This window comes from Leucopleurus acutus (assembly GCF_964270905.1).
Source record: "Leucopleurus acutus genome assembly, chromosome: 17".
Lineage (NCBI taxonomy): Eukaryota > Metazoa > Chordata > Mammalia > Artiodactyla > Delphinidae > Leucopleurus > Leucopleurus acutus.
The window spans coordinates 13,649,621-13,674,360 of NC_139159.1; the positions used below are offsets into that span (position 1 = coordinate 13,649,621).

At 40.0% G+C, this 24,740-nt stretch overlaps 1 protein-coding gene across 4 annotated transcripts in view; it reads left to right on the forward strand.

Annotated features, from left to right (window-relative positions):
- Positions 1 to 24,000, forward strand: part of PREX2 (phosphatidylinositol-3,4,5-trisphosphate dependent Rac exchange factor 2) — a gene marked incomplete at its 5' end in the record, with an annotated part of 281,893 nt that extends 257,893 nt beyond the window's left edge. For all 4 annotated transcript variants that reach the window (XM_082858967.1, XM_082858968.1, XM_082858969.1 and 1 more), the window contains 3 exons: positions 3,039 to 3,141; positions 16,880 to 16,947; positions 22,988 to 24,000. In XM_082858967.1, coding sequence (XP_082715093.1) covers positions 3,039 to 3,141; positions 16,880 to 16,947; positions 22,988 to 23,033 — 217 coding nt within the window. In that variant the 3' untranslated portion in view covers positions 23,034 to 24,000. The remainder of the gene's footprint in view (positions 1 to 3,038; positions 3,142 to 16,879; positions 16,948 to 22,987) is intronic.
- Between the last annotated feature and the right edge of the window lie 740 nt (positions 24,001 to 24,740).

Genomic DNA, 24,740 nt, shown 5'->3' on the forward strand with positions numbered 1-24,740 from the left:
CAGATTCTGCACTGTGACCTTTATTTTACTTTTTCATTTTTGTGACTCCGAGAGAAAGAATTGTCTAAATTTTTAAAATGATATTGCAGCTAGAAGGAGCTGAACAATTGAGAGCCCGTATTTTCCAGGACGGAGTAAAAATGTAGATTTATTTAAATTTTAATTTAACTGCCTAATGTGAGAACAGAGATAGTTCTAGAAAGGAAATTCGCAGGTCAGATAAGAAATCTCATATGGAATGGGATTTGCTTAGGATTCCTGGCCTTTGGTCTGTTTCCTTCATTCTCTTGCCCGGAATTAGCAGAACAGTCTCACTGGTAATCAGAGAAGTACGTATAAAATCAAATGATCCCTCGTAAAGCCTGACTCTGAGTATACATTTATGCACCATCAAAAAACCAGGTGCAGGCTTCCCTGGTGGCGCAGTGGTTGAGAGTCCGCCTGCCGATGCAGGGGACACGGGTTTGTGCCCCGGTCCGGGAAGATCCCACATGCCGCGGAGCGGCTGGGCCCGTGAGCCATGGCCATTGAGCCTGTGCGTCCGGAGCCTGTGCTCCTCAACGGGAGAGGCCACAACAGTGAGAGGCCTGCGTACCGCAAAAAAAAAAAAAAAAAAAACGCTATGAGGCGAGTAATGATATGTTGGAAGCAGAGTTGTGGGCTTAGTGCTGGCGCTCTTCCACATGTTTAATTTAGGAGAATGGAACTCTGTGATGCTGCGATGGAAAAACTAGGCCTCCATTGGATAAATCAACTGTGAATCGAATAGGCAATATTTCTCTCATTGACCTGGCTGTCTCTTTTAAATTTTTTCACTTTTTAAAAATTTCAAATTAATGGTGGGACCTAATTGGAATATACACAGTGGTTAGTACAAAAAGGCAAGTATAGACGAAGCCATCTTCTCTTGATATGCTGGTGAAATAAAACTTATGTATCCATTTTAAGCTAGATTTTTCTATTAGATGATGTACATGTGATTGGTTCTAAAGGTGTGACACTTTGAGGTCCCCTGTCCGAGAGCATGTTACGGGCCACGTTGATGGATCAGGAGATTACAGTAAAGTCTTTTAAAGTCTCTGGCAGATAATTTGCTGCTGTACTGCTGTTTACTACAGCTTGAAGTAGAGAGAAATAAATCAGTTTAAAAAGGTTAAGAAAATGGATAAAAATTACAGGCTTCCTGTTAAAGGTCCTTCACAGTGAGTAAGTGTTGTTAAGTTGATGAGGGCAAGTGAGGCTTTATCAGGAAGCAGAGACATATTTCAGTATGATTAGAAAAAGATCAAGATTTTTTTCTTAGCTTCATTCAGCTGGTGTCATGAGCATTATTGATTAAAATGTTAGGATCAGTAAGGACTTAAGATTGGAGTAGAGGAGACCTTAAGGAGGAGAAAAAGGTTATGGTGTGTTGAGTTAGCTGACAATTAAATGCTTTGTCAAAATTTGATATTTTTTGAACATGAACTGTCAGTTATAGCTCTTGACTTGCATTGGCATACGCATGCAGGTACATGTAATATACAATTTTATATTATTGTCAGACTCCTACATTAAATATTTATAAACATCGTATACTACTAGAAGTTAATTATAAAACTTTAGCCCATGTGAATATGTGTTCTTAATGCTTTCTAAAGAGTTCTCTGTTAATGTTAACGAGGAAGCTGCTTTTCACATCATTTAACAGCCAATGGAACTGATCGTGTTTCTCCTTAGAATGCAATTATTGTAATAATAAAGTTGCATTTTGTCAGGTTCTTTCTAAAATTACAGCAGTAATGTTTTAAATCCGTTTCTCTTTTCTGCAAGTCATCAGTATCTGAATCTGCCAGGTGTACTGGGCTTCTGTGGTACAGCCTCACAACCAGGGATAAATGAGTTCGACATTCCTCATATATAATTGCACTGTAGGACTTTCATTTGTAGGGAAAAACTAAACAGATCTAGAAAAACACATTTGTAAAATACCGAACCACAGAGAGGTAATTGCAAAAATGGAGAAAAAACAATCAAAATACTAATAAATTGAAAAGTGAAGTGAAACAAAATCCACTAACATAGATGTTAGGCAAAACATCTAAAAAAAGGTAACGAACATTTTTATGGAATGTATGCAGAAGGTACCCCTAAAAAAACAATTCAGAGACCAGCACCTGAAAATATTATCAAAGGTAGAGGGTTCTTAGCTCCCTATGAGTTGCTGTAGAGAAAAATGTGGAAGAAATGCCCTAAAGGGAAGGAGGACCAAGGCTCACCAATCACTGAATTTGGATGCTGAATTCTGAATTTTCTCTGGGGCTGCTCTGGGCACCACATTGCTGAATAACTCATTAAAATTTCCTTTTCAAAATGGTAGTCTTTTGGATTGGGTCCAAGAAACACACTTTTAAAAAAAAAATTCTGACCTTAGTGAATATTAATTTCACTTTTTTCTAAGATATTGGGTATAAATCAGTATAATTCTATTAACTATGAATATGTAAACATGAATGAAAGATATTAGTAAGTCATTTCTTTTAAATTACGTGAAATACCAGTAAAGATTCATATCTGACGATAAAATTTATTATAATTCTGCTTACTTAATTTTCTGTGTATAAACTCTCTCCTCAACAGAGTTCATTATGGGTTTGTTTTCAACTTAAATACTTAATTTAGGACCCCAGCAGTGTACCTCTATAATCTATTTTTAAACAGGTGTTCTGTGTAGAAAAATCACTGGTCTATTGTCTAGTTGTTTTGAACTTTGCTGGTGCTATTTGATTTTGAAATTCATGTGGGAGAGGAAAAATCATTTTTCCTCTACTCTTCTGACTTCTCAGTTGAGATCCCTGTAACAAAAGACAGATGACCAGGAGAAAAACGACAGAAGTTTATTAACATGGGTACCTCATGAGTACGTGGGAGATACCTCGGGAAAAATGAGTACTTCTCCCAGGAGGCATACTGTTCCACCCTTCATTAGTAGCCCCAGATGTCTTGAAGAGCTTAACGGGAACCGGTGGAGTCTGACTTGCCCTTGCCTTTGCCCGCAGGTGCACCCTGAGCGTGACCCTGGAGCAGGCCATCATTCTGGCCAGAAGCCACGGACTGCCTCCTTGCTACATCATGCAGGCTACAGATGTGATGCGGAAGCAGGTGAGTCTCACAACACATTTTAGGAAGTTGTTTCTCACGCCCTGGGTTTGAAGGTTCCTTGGTTCATTTATCAGGTGTCTGACAGGTACCTGGATGTGGCAGGCACTTTTCCAGGCTCAGAAAGTGAGTGGTGAACAAGAAACACTGATTCCCGGGGAAGAAGACCACGCAGGCATCTCTCTGAGGGTTCTCCAAGAAGCTTAGACAACCTGAGAAAAGGGAAGTCTAAGAGGTAACCTGATGGAAGACAGGGAGGTGGCCAGGCAAATGGACAGGAGTGGATTTGGGGCAGCGTAAACTACAAGATAGAAGGACATGTGGGTTTCCTTGGTGGCGCAGTGGTTAAGAATCCACCTGCCAATGCAGGGGACACGGGTTCCAGCCTTGGTCCGGGAAGCTCCCCCGCATGCTGTAGAGCAGCTAAGCCCGTGCGCCACAACTACTGAGCTTGTGCTCTAGAGCCCGTGAGACACAACTACTGAGCCTGCACTCTCTAGAGCCCATGCTCTGCAACAAGAGAGGCCACCGCAATGAGAAATCCACACACCGCAACTAGAGAAAGCCCGCGCACAGCAGCGAAGACCCAATGCAGCCAAAAATAAATAAATTAATTAATTAATTAATTTTAAAAAAGAAGGACATGTGACATTTTCTGGGAAAGGCAGGTGATTTAGGAAGGCTGGGGAATAGACTGGGGAAGGGGGAGGGGCAAGGAGGAAGAGGACAGAGTTGAGGGCCCTGCTTGCTTCTGGAGATCTCGAAGGGACTTCCGCACCATGCTAAGAAGTTTGTACCTTATTCTGAAGATAAAGCACGTACCTCAGATTTTCCTGCAGAAGATGAAGAGCTGCCTTTGGACTATCTTTAGGTCACTGAAGTACTTATAGGTGAGAATACACTCTTACGAAGTGAATGTACTTTCTTTTTTTTGGCTGTGCCCCATGGCTTGCGGGATCTTAGTTCTCTGACTAGGGATTGAACCTGCGCCCTCAGCAGTGAAAGCTCGGAGTCCTGACCACTGGACCACCAGAGAATTCCCTGAACTTTCTGTACAATAGCTCAGTAGTGTTTTAAGTGTGGTAGTTTGGTTTTGAACCCTTAAGATTCTTTAAAAAGCTAACAAAAATGCACTAACCTCCAATGTACCGATTATTAGGAAAATGTGCTTAATCTAGTAGAAGAAACACAAGTCAGTAGAGAGACAAAAGAAGTTAGAAGACATCAATTTTATATTTTATTCTTCCACCTTTTATTAGGGCTACCTCAGAAAATTGATTTAACAAATCTCTCTACTTGCTGATTGGGTTTGAATTATCCAGTGATAGTGAGTGATTTAATTTTTAAGATATGCTTTTGTAATTATGTCTGCTTTATTTACTAAAGACTTAATGTATAACTCTCAAGCAAACATATAAATCCCTATAGATTTGCTCCCAAGATTACACTACAGAATGTCAACCAAGTCGAAAGAGTAATTCATGGAAACAGTCCTGAGTGAGGCCAGTGCCCAGCCTGGGGTCTGCAGAGATGAGGTAGAGCAAGCACATGTACATTGGTGCTTCGGGTTGAGAACTGCAGAGCTGAATATTGAAAACCAAGATCTCACAAGGTCCAAGAGGGATTTGCTAAGTAAAGGTCAGATCCGTGAGAAGCACATGACACAGTGTGGTTCGGCTGGAAAAGGGCAAATACAGATGCAAATGCCAGCAGGTTTGGGAAGGATTTTTTGAGTAGATATTCAAATTTGGTTTTAAAAAAGTAGATCAAAGTAAACTTGTGATTATCCATATCAGGGTTGGGATTTGGGTGCTAAAACATACAGCAAGAGATTAAGCTTTCTGTTTCACTCTGTTGCTGTTAGAGTGAGTTTGCAGTAAGACTTGGAGGAGCCCTCTCCAAGGGAAGACTAAGAGACTGATAACTGATCTTTTTTTTTCTTTTTTAATAAAGTTATTTATTTATTTATTTATTTATTTATTTATTTATTTATTTATTTATGGTTGTGTTGGGTCTTCGTTGCTCTGTGCGGGCTTTCTTTAGTTGCGTCGAGCGGGGGCTACTCTTCATTGCAGTTGTGTGGACTTCTCATTGAAGCAACCTCTCTTGTTGCAGAGCACGGGCTCTAGGCACATGAGCTTCAGTAGTTGTGTGACGCGGGCTCAGTAGTTGCAGCGCATGGGCTTAGTTGCTCCGCAATATGTGGCATCTTCCCGGACCGGGACTCAAACCCATGTCCCCTGCATTGGGAGGCGGATTCTTAACCACTGTGCCACCAGGGAAGCCCCAATAATTGATCTTTTTAAGAATAATCCAGTAAAGAGGTCATTATGAGCTGGCTACATATACATTCTTACTACATGGATTTGAATAATCAAAACCGTTAACTTCTTACAACTGAAAACTGAGATAGATAAAATAAAGATGGGAAAAGTAAAAACAATATTACCTTGGCCTTAATGACTTATTTAAGTTGTTCAAGCCTCTTTAAAATTTATTTGTATATTAATTAACAAAAAATGATTATTAGTTATTATTAGTATATAATTAGTATATATTAATATATATCATATATTTATAAAGTATAATTTTAAAAGACTGAAAACTTAGGAAGTTTGTAAGTTGATTTCTAAACTGCAGTATTTTTCAGTGTTTATCACTCCCTCCTCCTCTTTTTTGTTAATAAATCCATTTAGGATGGGTAGCTTCCTACCTTTGTTGCTTGTTTCTCTGCTCCAAGTTATGACACAAGTGGTTCTCAGACAAAGACCTGATTTCTGCCTTCTTTGTGAAAGATCATGGAGCCTTGGGTCCTCTCATCATAGAAATTGGGGTGGACTGGTGCCCAGAGGAGATTTTTGCAATATTCCTTCTGTGGCCAATCCTCTTTCAAGTATTCAGCAGTTACAGGCAGTGGGAGTAATGGCTGGGATCCAGTCTACAAGCCACCTCTTACCCACGTGGGATCTGAGTAGTTCGAACACAAGTGTGAATCAAAAATCTAACTTTTCTGACCCTTCTGTCTTTTAATCGTTTAGATCCAGCTTTCCAGAGACAGAATGGTTAGAATGCTTACCTGGTTAATGAATAATATTTTCTAAGATCTTTAGTTTCTTTTTGAAGAACAAGGAGCTTTTCAGCATGATTTACTGTTCTTATTTCTAATGGCAGTGTAGACCTCCCTTCATATCTGCCACGGTTTGGTTCCAGGAGCCCCTACAGATAACAAGTCCTTGGATGCTTAAGTCCTTTACAAAAAATGGTGGAGGAGCACAATGAATACAGTTGGCGCCCCATATCCATGGGTTTTGAGTCCATGGATTCACATCCACAGATTCAACCAACTGTGGATCCATGACACAGCTGATTGAATCTGCAGATGCAAAGCCCACAGATATGGTGGCCAACTGTATAGTTTTCATGAACAGATTTCATGTATGTAGTTTTAATAGAATTGTTTATTTTTGTTTGTTTGTTTGTTTTTTTGTGGTACGCGGGCCTCTCACTGCTGTGGCCTCTCCTGTTGCGGAGCACAGGCTCCGGACGCACAGGCTCAGCGGCCATGGCTCACGGGCCCAGCCGCTCCGCAGCATGTGGGATCTTCCCGGACCGGGGCACGAACCTGCGTCCCCTGCATTGGCAGGCGGACTCTCAACCACTGCGCCACCAGGGAAGCCCAATAGAGTTGTTTTAATTATCTGGTTGAGTTAGAAGAAAAGATAAAAGAAGGGAAAGGTAATGTGGGTAATGTGGGTACCCAATTTGTGGGTAATGATTATAATAATCCTAGGCAGCATTTTTACATAACCAACTGATATGATTAGTAAATGGTTTGAGGACTTCCCTGGAGGTCCAGTGGTTAAAACTCCATGCTCCCAATGCAGGAGGCACGGGTTTGATCCCTGGTTGGGGAACTAAGATCCTGTGTGCCGTGCAGTGTGGCCAAAAAAAAAAAACACAAAAAAACAAATGGTTTGAGGTAGAAGCTCTAATTTACATTATAAGCTTAAAGTCTCCTATCCTCTAAATTATATGTTCTAAGTATTTTGGGGTAGAAGTCTACCCCAAATTCTTTTCTGACCTTTTTAATAAAAATTTGGATTCTGAAGAATTCTGTCTCCTGACCTCCAGTATCAGGGCTTTATACTGAGCACTAAGGACAAAGACCAAGGACGATCAGCTTCTTGCCCAGCCTCATGGCGGACATGTGTGGGCAAATCATCATGGTGCACCCACAGGCCAGTGCTCTCCGGGGTGCACAACCTCAGTGCATGAGGACGTAAAACAGGGAACAAGTAAACGAGTAGACTGTGAGCCCCTGAATGGCTGGGACACCGAGTGTATGTCACGATGGTATCACTGGTTTCTACATTAATACCCAGTATAGAGGAAATGCTAAGTGATGTTTAGGCAATGACTTAGTTCTACCTAGGAGAACTAGAAAAAGGCTTCATGCAGAAAGTAAATATGTGATAGTAGCCACGAGCACAGATTCTAGGGCCACGCACCCTCAGCTTGAATCCCAGCTCTAGTGTTTACTGTCTGTGTGATTTGAGGCAAGACTCTTAGCTTCTCTGTTGCTTCGTTTCCTCATTATTAAGACAAAGATAATAATGGTATAATGCTTGCTTCATACTGTTGTTTTGAGGCTTGAATACTGAATGCATTTAAAACAGTACCTAATATAGTGAATGACCAACCAATAATTGATTTGGGCCTTGGAGGATAAATGTGACGCAGACATGTAGGGAAAAGGACTGAGAGGGTGTTTAGTAGAGGGAAGCCATGAGCAAGGTGTAAAAATGCAAGTCGCTGGCACATCGAGTATGAGAAGAATTATATGGCTGAATTCCAAATGGAGTATACCAGCAGATGTGTTCAGCATGGTGAGCTTCAATTTTATTTGAAATCTTTTAAGCAAAAATCTTTCTGGAAATTATTTAATGGAATATCATGAGACTAAAGACAAAAATAATTATACAGAAATACCATATTCCAGTTGGTAAATCTGTTTCTCACAGGGATACGATTTAGAGATTCTAAAACTAGTTAATGTCTTCGGTAGGACTGAACAAATAAGTAAGTGTATTGTGAATACTGAGAGTCAGGTTTCTTACAAATAAGGAAAGGGAGAGGCCTGGAATTTAGAATGAACCCTGGGGTACTGGATTGGAACCGGAAGTATCAGCTTGAATGCATGGACACATACACACAGAGATATAGATAGATGTAGAAGGAAATATAGATGTTTGAGTACGTTTACACTAATCAACTAGCTCAGCCCACTGGGAAGACCTAGAAGCAGTTACACACCAGTAGTAGTAATGGGCATACCCACTGTCCAGATCTTGAGTTCTAAATATCATTCTCCATTAAAAAGAGCCAGGGAAGGCCTTCCCTGGTGGTGCAGTGGTTGAGAGTCTGCCTGCCGACGCAGGGAACATGGGTTTGTGCCCTGGTCCGGGAAGATCCCACATGCCACGGAGTGGCTGGGCCCGTGAGCCATGGCCGCTGAGCCTGTGTGTCCGGAGCCTGTGCTCCACAACGGGAGAGGCCACAACAGTGAGAGGCCCGCATACTGCAAAAAAAAAAAAAAAGAGCCAGGGATTCGGGTGGTGTGAGAAGACGCCGAGTTAACGTCTCCCCACAACTAGGGTGCCTGCTAGCCATTGGTGGGAGACCCTGAGGCCCGAGGAGACAGGAGGAACCCCCAAATGAACTGGTAGGATGTGGGGGGAATAAAGGGGGAAGAAAAGTGGAGGCCAGACAGGATCAGTGCCTCTGAGGCTGGGGAGATCAGGAGAGGCACGCAGGAGGTGCCCTCCAGGAGGAGCGGGAGAAGAACGGAGGTCGTTTACCCCATCCATTTGGGCCCAGGGAGCCTGCTAGGCTCCAAGGTGAGGTCCCCAGCCCTCTGAGACCAGGGGTGGGGGGGCACGCCTGGCCGCTTCTGTTTCTTGAGCCTAAGCCCCACCCCCCCACAGCCCCCAGGGCCTTTTCCAGCCTGGAAGGTCTTTTAAGTATACGCCCCACCCACCACCCAAACCTCACCTTTGCTTAGACCCCGCCCTCCACAGCCAAGGCCTTCCCCCCGCCTTTTTTTCTTTTCCCTCCCCCTCTTTTGTTATTATTGTGGTACTGTTGTACGTTCCAGTTGTTGATTCATCTATATTTTTATTTTTAGATTCTTTCTAACATATCTGTTAGTTTCCTAGTCTAATTTTACTTTTTACTTTGTTATTGTTACTTTGTTTATTTTTTTGCCATCCCATGTGGCTTGCGGGATCTTGGTTCATGAGCCAGGGGTGGGGTTGAAGCTCTTGCAGTGAGAGCTCTGAGTCCAAACCACTGGATTAACAGAGAACCTCAGACCCCACAGAACATTCATCGGAGTGAGGTTTCAGAGGTCCTCGTCTCATCACCAAGACCCAGCTCTATCCAATAGCCTACAAACTCCAGTGTTGGAAGCCTCAGGCAAAACAACCAGTAAGACAGGAACACAATTCCACTCATAAAAAAAAAAATGAGATGGCAAAAAGATATGTCACAGATGAAGGAGCAAGGTAAAAACCTACAAGACCAAATAAATGAAGAGGAACTAGGCAATCCACCTGAAAAAGAATACAGAGTAATGATAGTAAAGATAATCCAGAATCTCAGAAATAGAATGGAGACACACATTGAGAAAATACAAGAAATGTTTAACAAAGATCTAGAATAACTAAAGAATAAACAAACAGAGATGAACAACACAATAATTGAAATGAAAAATACACTGGAAGGAATCAATAACAGAATAACTGAGGCAGAAGAATGAATAAGTGAGCTGGAAGACAAAATGGTGGAAATAACTGCCGAGGAGCAGAAAAAAGAAAAAAAAATGTAAAGAATTGAAGACAATCTCAGAGACCTCTGGGACTACACTAAACACACCAACATTCGAGTTATAGGGGTCCCAGAAGAAGAAGAGAAAAAGAAAGTGTCTGAGAAAATATTTGAAGAGATTATAGTCGAAAACATCCCTACCACGGGAAAGGAAATAGTCACCCAAGTCCAGGAAGCACAGAGAGTCCCATACAAGATAAACCCTAGGAAAAACACACCAAGATACATATTAATCAAACTAACAAAAAATTAAATTCAAAGTAAAAATATTAAAAGCAGCAAGGGAAAAACAAAAAACATACAAAGGAATCCCCATAAAGTTATCAGCTGAGTTTTCAGCAGAAACTCTGCAGGCCAGAAGGGAGTGGCAGGATATACTTAAAGTGATGAAAGACAAAAACCTGCAACCAAGATTACTCTACCCACCAAGGATCTCATTCAGATTTGATGGAGAAATCAAAAGCTTTTAGGGCAAGCAAAAGCCAAGAGAATTCAGCACCACCAAACCAGCTTTACAACAAATGCTAAAGAAAGTTCTCTGGGGGGGGAACACAACGGAAGAAAAAGACCCACAAAAACAAACCCAAAACAATTAAGAAGATGGTAATAGGAACATGCATATTGGTAATAACCTTGAATGTAAATGGATTAAATGCCCCAACAAAAAGACACAGACTGGCTGAATGGATACAAAAAGAAGACCCATGTATATGCTGTCTAAAAGAGACCCAGTTCAGACCTAGGGACACATCCAGACTCAAAGTGAAGAGATGGAAAAAGATATTGCATGAAAATGCAAATCAAAAGAAAGCTGGAGTAGCAATACTCATATCAGATAAAATAGACTTTAAAGTAAAGACTGATACAAGAGATAAAGAGGGACACTACATAATGATCGAAGGATCAATCCAAGAAGCAGATATAACAATTATAAATGTTCACGCACCCAACATAGGAGCACCTCAGTACATAAGACAAATGCTAACAACCATAAAAGGAGAAATTGACAGTAACACAATAATAGTAGGGGACTTTAACACCCCACTTACACCAACAGACAGATCATCCAAAATGAAAATAAATAAGGAAACACAAGCTTTAAAGGACACAAAAGACCAGATAGATTTAATTGATATTTACAGAACATTCCACCCAAAAGTGGCAGAATACACTTTCTTTTCAACTGCACATGGAACATTCTCCAGGATAGATCACATCTTGGGTTACAAATCAAGCCTCGGAAAATTTAAGAAAATTGAAATCATATCAAGCATCTTTTCTGACCACAACACTATGAGATTGGAAATCAGTTACAGGAAAAAACTGTAAAAAAACACAAATGCATGGAGGCTAAACAGTGTGCTACTAAATAATCAAGAGATCACTGAAGAAATCAAAGAAGAAATTAAAAAATACATAGAAACAAATGACAATGAAAACACGATGACCCAAAACCTGTGGGATGCAGCAGAAGCAGTTCTAAGAGGGAAGTTTATAGCAATTCAATCCCACCTCAAGAAACAAGGAAAATCTCAAATAAACAATCTAACCCAACACTTAAAACAACTAGAGAAAGAAGAACAAGGAAAACCCAAAGTCTGTAGGAGGAAAGAAATCATAAAGATCAGAGCAGAAATAAATGAAATACAAATGAAGAAAACAATAGCAAAGATCAATAAAACTAGAAGCAGGTTCTCTGAGAAGATAAACAAAATTGATAAACCCTTAACCAGACTCATCAAGAAAAAAAGGGAGAGGACACAAATCAATAAAATTAGAAATGAGAAAGGAGAAATCACAACTGACACCACAGAAATACAAAAGATTATAAGAGACTACTACAAACAACTCTATGCCAGTAAAATGGACAAGCATGAAGAAATGGACAAATTCTTGGAAAGGTACAATTTTCCAAGACTGAACCAGGAAGAATTAGAAAATATAAACAGACCTATCACAAGCACTGAAATTGAAACTGTAATTTAAAATCTTCCAACAAACAAAAGTCCAGGACCAGATGGCTTCACAGGCGAATTCTATCAAACATTTAGAGAAGAGCTAACACTGATCCTTCTCAAACTCTTCCAAAAAATTGCAGAGGGAGAAACACTCCCAAATTCATTCTATGAAGCCAGAATCACCTTGATACCAAAACCAGAAAAAGATATCACAAAAAAGAGAAAGCTATAGACCAATATCACTGATGAACATAGTTGCAAAAATCCTGAACAAAATACTAGTGAACAGAATCCAATAGTACATTAAAAGGATCATACACCATGATCAAGTGGGATTTATCCCAGGGATGCAAGGATTCTTCAATATATGCAAATCAATCAATGTGATACACCATATTAACAAATTAAGGAATATAAACCATATGATCATCTCAGTAGATGCAGAAAACGCTTTTGACAAAATTCACACCCATTTATAATAAAAATTCTTCAGAAAATGGGCATAGAGGGAACCTACCTCAACATAATAAAGGCCACATATGACAAACCCACAGCAAGCATTATACTCAATGGTGAAAAACTGAAAGCATTTCCACTAAGGTCAGGAACAAGACAAGGATGTCCACTCTCAGCACTCTTTTTTTTTTTTTTTTGTCCACTGCACCACCAGGGAAGCCCCTTGCAGTGGTTTTATGGTGAGTGGCAAGTAGAGCAGAAAGTGTTTGCTAGGCACTAACCTTTGTACCACTTGAGCATTCTGTACTCTTATTCAACATAAATTTGGAAGTCCTAGCCACGGCAATCAGAGAAGAAAAAGAAATAAAAGGAATATAAATTGGAAAAGAAGTAAAGCTGTCACTGTTTGCAGATGACATGATACTATACACAGAAAATCCTAAACATGCCACCAGAAAACTACTAGAACTAATCAATGAATTTGGTAAGGTTGCAGGATACAAAATTAATGCACAGAAGTCTCTGGCATTCCTATATACCAAAAACGAAAAATCAGAAAGAGAAATTAAGGAAACACTCCTGTTTACCATTGCAGCAAAAAGAATAAAATACCTAGGAATAAACCTGCCTAAGGAGGCAAAAGACTTGTACTTAGAAAACTATAAAACACTGATGAAAGATGACATAAACAGATGGAGAAATATACCATGTTCTTGGATTGGAAGAATCAATATTGTGAAAATGACTCTACTACCCAAAGTGATCTATGGATTCAGTTCAATCCCTATCAAACTACCAATGGCATTCTTCACAGAATTAGAACAAAAAATTTTACAATTCATATGGAAACACAAAAGACCCCAAATAGCCAAAGCAATCTTGAGAAAGGAAAATGGAGTTGGAGAAATCAGGCTCCCCAACTTCAAACTATACCACAAAGCTACAGTAATCAAGACAGTATGATTGGCACAAAAAACAGAAATATAGATCTATGGAACAGGATAGAATGCCCAGAGATAAACCCATGCACATGTGGGTACCTAATTTATGACAAAGGAGGCAAGAACATACCATGGAGAAAAGACAGTCTCTTCAGTAAGTGGTGCTGGGAAAACTGGACAGCTACATGTAAAAGAACGAAATTAGAACACTACCTAACACCATACAAAAAGTAAACTCCAAATGGATTAACGACCTAAATGTAAGGTCAGACACTATACAACTCTTAGAGGAAAACATAGGAAAAACACTCTTTTACATAAACCACAGCAAGATCTTTTTTGACCCACCTCCTAGAGTAACGGAAATAAAAGCAAAAGTAAACAAATGGGACTTATTTAAACTTAAAAGCTTTTACACAGCAAAGGAAACCATAAACAGGACAAAAAGACAACCATCAGAATGGGAGAAAATATATGCAAATGAAACAACAGACAAAGGATTAATCTCCAAAATATACAGGCAGCTCATGGAGCTCAATATCAAAAAAACAAAAAATCCAATTAAAAAATGGGCAAAAGACCTAAATAGACATTTCACCAAGGAAGACATACAGTTGGCCAAGAGGCACATGAAAAGATGCTCAACATCACTAATCATTAGAGAAATGCAAATCAAAACTACGATGAGGTATCACCTCACACTGGTCAGAATGGCCATTATGAAAAAATCTAAAAATAATAAATGCTGGAAAGGGTGTGGTGAAAAGGGAACCCTCTTGCACTGTTGGTGGGAATGTAAATTGATACAACCACTATGGAAAACAGTATGGAGGTTCCTTAAAAAACTAAAAATAGAACTACCATATGACTCAGCAATCCCACTACTGGGCATATACCCTGAGAAAACCATAATTCAAAAAGAGACATGTACCACAGTGTTCATTGTAGCACTATTTACAATAGCCAGGACATGGAAGCAACCTAAGTGTCCATCGACAGATGAATGCATAAAGAAGATGTGGCACATACATACAAAGGAACATTACTCAGCCATAAAAAGAAATGAGATTGAGTTATTTGTAGTGATGTGGATGGCTCTAGAGCCTTTCATACAGAGTGAAGTAAGTCAGAAAAAGAAAAACAAATACCATATGCTAACGCATATATATGGAATCTAAAGAAAAAAAATGGTAATGATGAACCTAGTTGCAGGGCAGGAATAAAGATGTAGACATAGAGAATGAACTTGAGGACACGAGGTGGGAGGGGCAAGCTGGGGCAAAGTGAGAGTATCATCGACATATATACACTACCGAATGTAAAATAGATAGCTAGTGGGAAGCAGCCGCATAGCACAGGGAGAGCAGCTCGGTGCTTTGCGATGACCTAGAGGGGTGGGATAGGGAGGGTGGGAGGGAGGCTCAAGAGGGAGGGCACATGGAGACATATGTATGCATACAGCTGTTTCACTTTGGTGTGCAACAGAAACCAACACCGTACTGTGAAGCAATTATTCTCCAATAAAGATCTATTCAAAAAAAAAAAGAGCCAGGGATTCTTGGTGAAGAGGTTAATTCCCAGCTGAGACAGGAAAGATGAGCCTGGAGCATCTTGAGGTTCCAGAAAATAAACAGGTACTCAAAAATGATGGTGGTTCTATGAACAGGACACGAGAAGCAAACTGAAAGAGTTCCCAGCGGCCAAAACTGGAACAATTTGAACAAAATGTTACTAATAATAAAAATGTTGGATTATAATCATAGGATAAAATAAATAGCCATGAATCCATACCGATGTAAGTAAATACTTGAATACATAAATAGTTTGGGGAGAAGGGATAACTCTTCTTTACAGAAGCATTCCAGTTCACAAACACTACAGTGGTATTGATGCAGGCAAGAGGCACCAATAGAGGCTAAAATCAGTGAGCACAAGTTTGAAGAGAAGCAGGATGTGGGCATAGTCTCACAGTTTCTCTCACAAGTACAAAAAGAAAGCTGGTGATTTACAGTGGAAAAATCTGGTGGACACAACCTTACCCAAGTGATAAGAGTTAATGTCACTGGAGACAAGACATCTGGACATTATATGATATGATGATGATCCGCCTCAGTGATATGATGCACTAAGAAGATACAGCATCACTTCTGTGATTTTCTTGCCCAAAATACAGCTCTTCTATCTAATCATAAGGAGACATCTGGCAAACCCAAAATGAGAGACATTCTGCAAAACAATGACCAGTACTCATGCCAAGTATTAAGGTCATGAAAGACCAAGGAAGCCTGAGGAATTGTCCCAGATTGGAGGAGACCATGAAGATACAAAGACAAAATGCAGTGTGGGATCCTGGATTGGATTCTGGGATAGAAAAGGAGGACATTAGTGGAGGGAAATGGGGAAATGTGAATAAGACATGCAGCTTAGCTAATAGCATTTCCTGGTTTTGATCATCATACTGTGATTAAGTGAAGGGTTAAAATTAGAGGGAGTTTACCTGGTGGGTAAAGTATGTGACCTCTCTGTTCTGCTTGTAAACTTTTCTCTAAGTCTAAAATTACTTCAAAATAAAGAGGGTTTTTTAACTTCATAATTGCAGTTCCTAAATTTCTTCCCATCTGTTTTTTTGCCATACACATCCCCTTTTCCCTATTTGCTTTCCTTTATTTGGTCCATCTTGAGAGAATATACTCTTTTCTTTTTCTTTCTTTCTTTTCTCCTTTTCTTTCTTCCCTTCCCATCCATCAGCATTTAGTAGCAGGGAGAGAGTCTTGGGTTTTTAAACCACTCTCCTCCATTTATACTCAGCCCCAAACCCTGGTGTTTGCTTCTATGTAGTAACTCATTCCCCTTAGGAACTGAACAATGAATATTTATGAACTTGACAGATTTGCAAAGACTTTTTCATTGCTAAAGCATTTTATCTTTGTACTATAAACTTTGAGGCAGAATTCTTATATTTCAGAGATCCACATGCATATGCCTCATCCAGAAATTGCTTTAAACTGTTTAAGGAAAGATTTTCTTGATAAATACTATGAAGTTTAAAATAGCTGAATATTCAGCTAAGGACAAAACAGGCTGTATGCATATGATAGAACTGTGATTTCTGTTCCAGGAAAGTGGGGACACAGAGCAGGTATTTCTAGTCTGCTCCTTTCCTGGTTTCAGTGTCTTAAAAGTTAATTGCTTAAATATTGAATAAAGACATAGATGAGATAGTAAACAGGAAGCTGTCATTTTACCTTACTTTGAAATGATTTAGATGGCTTTTGAAATAAGTATCAATCCTTTGAAACAATACATCAGTGTATTTTGATTCTTAAAAGCATTAATTCTGAAAATGCTCAGATGACGATTTCTTTCTCCTCATCCAGTCTCTCTTGATGTTAAATATAAATATATTGTTGCAAGCAGTACTCTACACTCAAACGTTAATGGTATGTTAAATGGTTGCTAATACAGTGTAGAGCTAAAAGTGACTGTCCTTACTTCTTTCAGGGAGCAAGGGTTCAGAACACAGCAAAGAATTTGGGAGTCAGGGACCGGACCCCACAGTCTGCTCCGAGGTGAGTGACTCCCCATGTCTGCTCTTTCCCAGAGGACTTGCCACCATTTCCCAGACAGTGTCACTTACCGCTAATGCAACGACCCCAGGATACACCCAGTGTAGTCCTGACTATACTTATGGAAATCAGCCTTGTAAGCATTCGGTGGCAAAACGTGATGAGGCTTAAATGCTCTCAGATTAAGTGAAATTTTAGGTGAAGCAAACTTAGAGGTAACATTATCAACATGATTCTATTTTTCAAGTTCCTTCATGAATGCAAAAACAAAACTCCACACAAGCACTACTGAAATCTGTATTCCAACTGTGCCCAACCACCAAGATGCCATTTCCATTTATACTTCTCTGATCGCATGTGCTGTGCCCTCTGGCGTGATCACCTGTCCCATCTGTATCTGTATGAAAAACTGCTACATAAGCGCAAAACCCAACTTAGGGACCATTTTCTCCTTGAAGCTTTGGTTGAGTTTTCTTCCTCTCTGTGTTCCCTTAGCATCTTGTATATTGATCCATTATAGCCTTGATGTGTTGCAGCGTATCGTTCCGTGTCCCTCTGCCTAACCTGAATAAGAATGCTTTAGAGGCGGGGAATATTCTTTTTGTGCCAACATAGAATATTTGAACTGATTTCAAGAATGCATGAATGAATGAATGCATGAGCTTTCGGTTCGTTATTCTACCAGATGTTCACAGTGCATGTATCATCATAAGAAAGGACTGTAATCCACCTTTAAAATAAATAAACATGGGAACAGCCGTCAAAGATTTGGCTTCCCTGGTGACATTAGGGTAGGCAGCCGTCTATCTTGAAGTAGGGCAAAGTTAAATAATTTCTTTTACATTTGGTTGTTTTTCTGCATTTGCATTTTAACAAAAAGTAGCCCCCTCCAAGCACTGTCACAGATGAGACACTCTTTGTTTCTATTTACAAAGCAACTACCAGAGTGAGATCTATGACTGCAGCATTTATGAAGTTCTATTTCATTCTGAAAAACTATGTGGGCCTTGAAAGTACTTGCAAAAGGGAAACATTTATTTTCAGTGCTGGCTCCTAACTCTCTTTAATCCTCAAGTCTTGCTAATGTTATCTTTCATAGTTGATGACATTAGAATCTAAGACTTTCTGTTGCTAAAGAATCATTTCACATAGGCATTATCTCTCCAGCACCTTAGCAGTCATGGTATATTTGGGTAATAAACCCAGTGAAGCTTTAAAATTCCAATAAGAAAACAATATAATGGCTCAGCGAGGTCTTCTTAGCTGGGGCTTATAAACACTAATAAACAGTGGGGATGAGATGTAAGCATCCTGATCAGTAAACCAATGTGCAAGCTCAACGTGAGAAAAGAAACTGTTGAGCTCACTTTGTTTTTTACTGGGTTACGTTTCAAACACTTGAAACACAATAAAACCTGCCAGTTCTAAAGTTGACATATTTTACAAGGGGGTAGCAGCCCTGAGAGAGAAATCTAGAGTAATTTTTCAATTTTAGTTATGCCTTCATTCATTCTACAAACATTTCTAGAGGACCTAAGAAATGAAAAGCATTCTGCTGTGCCCCATGGAGAATGTAAGCATGAGACAGAAATCGTTCCGGCCCTCAAGGAACTTTCAGTTAAAGAGGGATGAGTGAAACACAGCCACAAGAAGAGGGAGAAAGTGAGAAACACTCTGTGAGGGTGCAGAGAGGTTGCTAAGGACCACAGAGCATCTGGCATCCCTCCCATCTGGCAACCAGGACTCCTGTCCCAAAGAGAGCAAAGTGAAGAACACATCTGTCTCTCAAGGCCAGGCCCTCCAAGGCAAGACTCGGGTAATGTTTCTGGAAACATCTTCATGGAGATAAAGTTTGCTGTCTCTGACTGACATAGTATTTGACTCATATCCCCAACGAATCTCTATTATAGTTTTCCTTTCTCCATTCACTGCCTTTCATTTTTAAAAAATTCACTCAGCAAACATATATTGAATTTCTGCTGTGTGTTTGTAGATATCAGGCACTTTGATAAAAGCTAAGGATAAAGACATAATCCCCTCTACCAGTCAGTGAGGTGTCATAGAGCAACAACTGAATAAAATGAAACTAGTATACAGTGTGTGCGTGTGATAAGAACCATGACAGTGCAGCCACTATGAAAAACAGTATGGAGGTTCCTTAAAAAACTAAAGTTGAACTACCATATGATCCAGCAATTTCACTGCTGGGCATGTATCTGGAAAAAACGAAAACACTAATTCGAAAAGATATACGCACCCCAATGTTCATAGCAGCAGTGTTTACAATAGCAAGACATGGAATCAACCCATGCCCATCAACAGACAAACTGACTTAAGAAGATGTGGTATATGTGTGTGTGTGTGTATACACACACACACACACACACACACACACACATTGGAATATTACTCAGCCATAAAAAAGAATGAAATTCTGCCATTTGCAACCATGTGGGTGGACCTAGAGAATATTATGCTGAGTGAAATTAGTCATACAGAGAAAGACAAATACTATGTGATATCACTTATATGTGGAATCTAAAAAATAATACAAATGAATATGTATATAAAACAGAATGAGACGCACAGACATAGAAAACAAACTTGTGGCTACCAAAGAGGAGAGGGAAGAGGGAGGGACAAATTAGACATACAGGATAATAGATACAAATACTATATATAAAATAGATAAACAACAAGGATTTATTGTATAGCACAGGGAACTACACCCATTATCTTGTAATAACCTATAATGGAATAAATCCACACAAATACTGAATCACTATGCTCTACACCTTAAACTAACACAATACTGTAAAACAACTGTACTTCAATTTAAGAAAAAGAACCATCACAGGAATGGCACAGATTGCCATGGGAACACAGAGAAGGGGCACATAACTCAGCCTAAGGATGGAGGGGAGAGGTTGCAGAGTATTCCTTCCCCAGTCAGCATGGTGATCAATGTCTTCCTCAGCTGATGCAGTGACATCAATGCCTAGAGAACACGTCACGTTCTGAGAACTACACCTAGATCTCTATGACTGATGGTTGAATGTGATTTAAGAATGATGCAGGGTGAGGCTGGAGACATAGGCAGGGGCTGGATCAGGAAGAGACTTGTGCAAGATATTGAAGAGTCTTGATTTTAACTTGAAGACAATAAGGAGCCATTAATAACCAATCTTTCTGGAAGATTTGGAGTTTAGAATTTATGTCTGGCAACATTAGGAGGAGCCATTTGGGGACAACTAAGACTGAAGGCAGCAGATGCTTTGGACACTGATTGGAGGATGTAGGAGGTTAGTGAAAAGGAAGACTCTAGGAGGACCACCAAATCTTTGGCTTGGATGACAATGGTGAAAGGTTCTAGTCACTGAGATAGTAGATGGAGGAGAAAGAGCGTGCGTGGGAAAGATGATGAGCTTGACTTGGTGGGATGGCAGTAAAGTGCAGCTGGGCATCCATGTGGAGATGCTTTTGATACAAATGAGGTTCCTCCTCCTTGTAACTAGCATATATTGACTGGCCAGAACAATAAACATATCTTCACCAAGAACCAAATATGACATTCCAGATGTAACGGCGCACTGGTCTTATTTTCTATTGCATTACGCACTTTGGAAACTACTTGTGTAATGAAAATTTGATTTCCTTTATTTACATACTTGGGAGACAGCATATTGTAGTGGTTAAAAGTGAAAAAAATGATTTGGGGTCCCGTTCCTGCCAGGTGACCTTATTTAGTCAGGTTATTTATCTTCTCTGAGACAGTTTTTGCCCTCTGTTAAATTGGGAGAATTGCCTTGGGTCAGAGTGTTATTGATAATTTAGCCTTGAATAGAGGCATTCACTTTGTGGTCTCCTTTAACATGGGTTTTATTTGTGCCATGTGGAAAGATGAAGGGCATGATCTATAGACTGAAGTTGGAAAGTTCTGTTCTCTGCAGACTTAAATTTGGGCTCGAAATGCCAGCTCCAGGATGGCCGCCTGAGCCCAACAGGAAAAGGAGAAAGTGGACCCAGAAACAAACGTTTTTTGTGCAGGGCCCGATGTGCACGAGTGGGATGTGAATACGGCAGGGGCTCCAAAATGCTGGGCAAAGTACTCCCGTGACCTAACTCTTTAGCTGACAAAAAGCAGATGCCTCAGCAGAGAGCAAAAGTCCAACTCGTATCTATTACATTTGACTTACAAACTTCATCTGCCTGTGCTCAATTCCCGAAGCCCCACCATTTCCGTGACAGATGTGTCTGAACTCAGATAACCCTGAGTTACTTCCAAGAAGCCTCCCCAAAAGCTACATCTGCCCAGCTCTGCGGTACCCAGAGCTATTACTTTATTAGGTGATCACAGGGCGTAGCCTTTTCTCCAATTTGCGAGACGGATATTGCAAAGACTGCTCTACCCAGTGGCATTAGTTACGCTGTGTGAAAACATGCAGTGCAAGGTAATGGAAAGTGACGTCTTAGCCCAGATCTCAAGGCATAGGACATTTGCCACCCAGCTGACTGTTCCTGTTCTACGTAAGTCCACTGTGCCTTTTCACTCATTAAGCAGCACTTTCAGGGAAATAAAATGATAGAAATAAAAGAGGAAAAGAACTTTCCCATCATTCTATTATTCCAGCACTGGGAACGCAATTTGAAGCAACACCATATCCTTCAGCTGCAAAAGCAGCTTTTAAGAATATCAGCTCAGTTTAATGTATTCTTTTCTCCGGGAAGGATGAAATAAGTTTTCTGATGTGAGATGTCCTCATTTCAGTGTTCATTTTCTTCCATGGAGATGACATGTACAGTATTAACCACCTTCCAGACTCCAGAGGCGGTAACTTCTCTGTGTTTCCAGAGTAGGAAAGTTCATTTTGTTAACAAGGTTTCTAACTCGATATTAAATCCTTTTCATTCTCTCCCCTTTGATTTCGAATGACCATGGGATTAAATGTTGAAGGGAGAGGAAATTTATAATTTGATACATTTGTCAACAACTCATTTAAAGTGTGTTCAATTTCATCTGTAAAAGAGTGAGTCACCGCAGCAAGTCCTGGGTTTGGAGTGCTTTTAAAATGGAGCAAAGTTGAAATCTGCACCTTAAATTTTTAGATCATCAGACAAAGCTCTGAAGTAGGACCAGCGTGGCCGTGGGCATTCCTGAGGACTACAGGCTTACAACCAGCCACCTTAGATCAGCTTGTATTCTCTCAGGTTCTGCCTTAATAGTGGGTGTGCCCTGGGTATTACCGTTGCGGTGGTTATATCCCCCTTTAGTTGAGTTCTGGAGTTAGGATTCAACCATTCAGAAAAACGTGGACCACTAGAACTTGTATAATCCTACTAGTTCAGTCCCCTGAGCTTTTCCTTCATGCTGTATGGTTTCAAAACACTGGACCTGCGATGCAAAGAGAGAGCATCTTGGAGCATCTCTGCCAGTTCCGATGGATTCCTTAGTCCACTTGAAACTCCACCTGATTCTATTGACAGATGAGTGACAGTGTGGGCAGAGCTGGACAGGTATTCCTTAGGAAGCACCAGCTAATCGTGCCTTGATATTCAGGCCTCAGGACTGTGCCACATCAGCCTAGCCATGACCAGCTGCCAGCGCCCCCAGGGTGGCACAGAAGGAAGCAAATTTCTAAGACAAGTCAGAAACTCAGTAACCCGTAAGAGGTAGATGCTGTGTTGCTACAAGATAATCGTGATAGACATGATGGTAATTATCTCCTAGAATTCGGAGAGTCACTTTTGCTACCAGCAAGGTGAGCAGCCTGGGTTGGCAGCACTGCAACAGAAGCAGCTGGTGTAAAAACGGCAGCATCAATAGGCATCTAGATGTGCAAAGAGACGTTGGTGTTTTGTAATAACAGAACCGGAATTTTGGAGTTTGCTAACGCACAGGCAATTTTTAGTGAAATTGGTGACATGATCATGACTGTCTCCCAAACCAAGAAATTATTGTCAATGTATTTGTTAAACAAATAAAAACATGTCAAGCAATGTCAATATGCCGGGCTGTTGTCACACCTTCCCATGCCTTTTGTAGGCTGTACAAGCTGTGCGAGCCTCCTCCCCCAGCTGGAGAAGAATGAGGAGACTCTCCAAGGGACCAGGCAAGCAGAAGCTTCTGAACACTGGACGAGACAAAGGATGCGCTGGCTAAACGTTCTCCACTCAACATAAGAAAATGGATTTTTTTCTCTTGGTCTTTCATCATGGTGTAAATAACTAATGTTCAGCTTGCACTTAGATATTTGTGCTGGAAATGGATGGAAGTCCATTCAGACAACTCAGCTTCACAAACCGATCTTTCATGTGTGTTAACGTGAACGATCCATCCCTGGAGATTACATAAAAAAATAGCAGAGATAAAACGTTAACCATTGTGCCTCCTTTCCCATTTATTAAAATTATTGTATTGTGTTTGCTTTCCTCTTCTCCAAATGGAGCACGTTATGTTGGATATTTCCGTTTGAAGAAGTCTGTCATTGAAGAAATGTGGTCACACTTTCCAGATCATCACACAGAAATGTGACAGACAATAGAGACTGGGTGTCTTAGGTTTTCTGTCTCCCACTTGCGTCTGAGAAAGTAGCTTGCGGGTGAAAGGTGACGAGCATCCTTTACTCTTTCTAAGGGAGTGTTTCTCAGTAGAGGAGAAGAGAGCTGACTGAGGTCTCCAGCAAGACCTTCTTCCAGCTGCTTTCAGGGACCCTTTATGCTCGTGGACAGTTCCAGGGAACCGTGCTGTCCTTGGCCTCTGAAGTGGGCGTGGCTTCCTTGGGCGATGCGTCCTGATGCTGCGCCGTAGGTGTCCAGGAGATGGGGAGAGGCAGGGATGGGGGAGGGTTGGAAGGAAGACTAGGGTGAAGGAGGGAAAAATAAGCTTATTTAAAAAGTCAACCTTTAAATTTGAAAGATACCTAAAGCTCTTATTTTATTAAAGGCTTTCATATGAGATGTCAGACTCCTAAAAGAATACACCATGCTGAATGTTTTTCTATCAAGGTAATATATATATAAGATGAGAAAATAAAGCTTTATTTGTTGAACTTTAAAAGGACTGTTAGAGACCTTGATAATTTATGAAAGTACAAGGTGTATTCTATTTTCATGCTAGAGTTTACATAATGTTTATCCTTTCTACATTGATAAAATAACTTTTTTTTAGCATAATGAATATAGTAATATTGATTTTAAATCTGTAATTTTCAAAACAATTATGCCCTTACTGTGATTGTGATACTTAGGTGGATTTAGATTAATTGCTTATGTGAAATGCTTTTCATAACTAAAGTATATACAAATCATTATGAAATTTTAATTTATGAAATTTGATAATAGTTTTCAAACACTTATTAAAAAAACTTTCATCACTAGCAGTTGTGTATTGAATAACAGAAATACTGTGTTGCATATACATGAGGCCTTTATATACTGGTCAAATTAATAATAAATGTTATTCAGCACAGAAGCACTTAAGACTTTTATGCTAAGTACACATCTATAATGAAAAATAAACCAACATCAGAGATTTCAGAGAAAAAGTTGAACATTTTGAACTTAATGAAGATATGACCTTAATATAAATATCTACATGAAACATATTCTTCACTTTCAGGGGTTTAACATTCTCGATACTATTGCAAGTGACCCTGAAGGTCCATGAAATTAGTAAATTGTGATTTTCCTGTACTGAAATTTTGATTACATTTAACACAGGGCTAATGAGTGAGTAAAACTGATTAACCAGCAAGTACTTTTCATGTTGTCATTACTGTTTTCTAATCACTACCCTA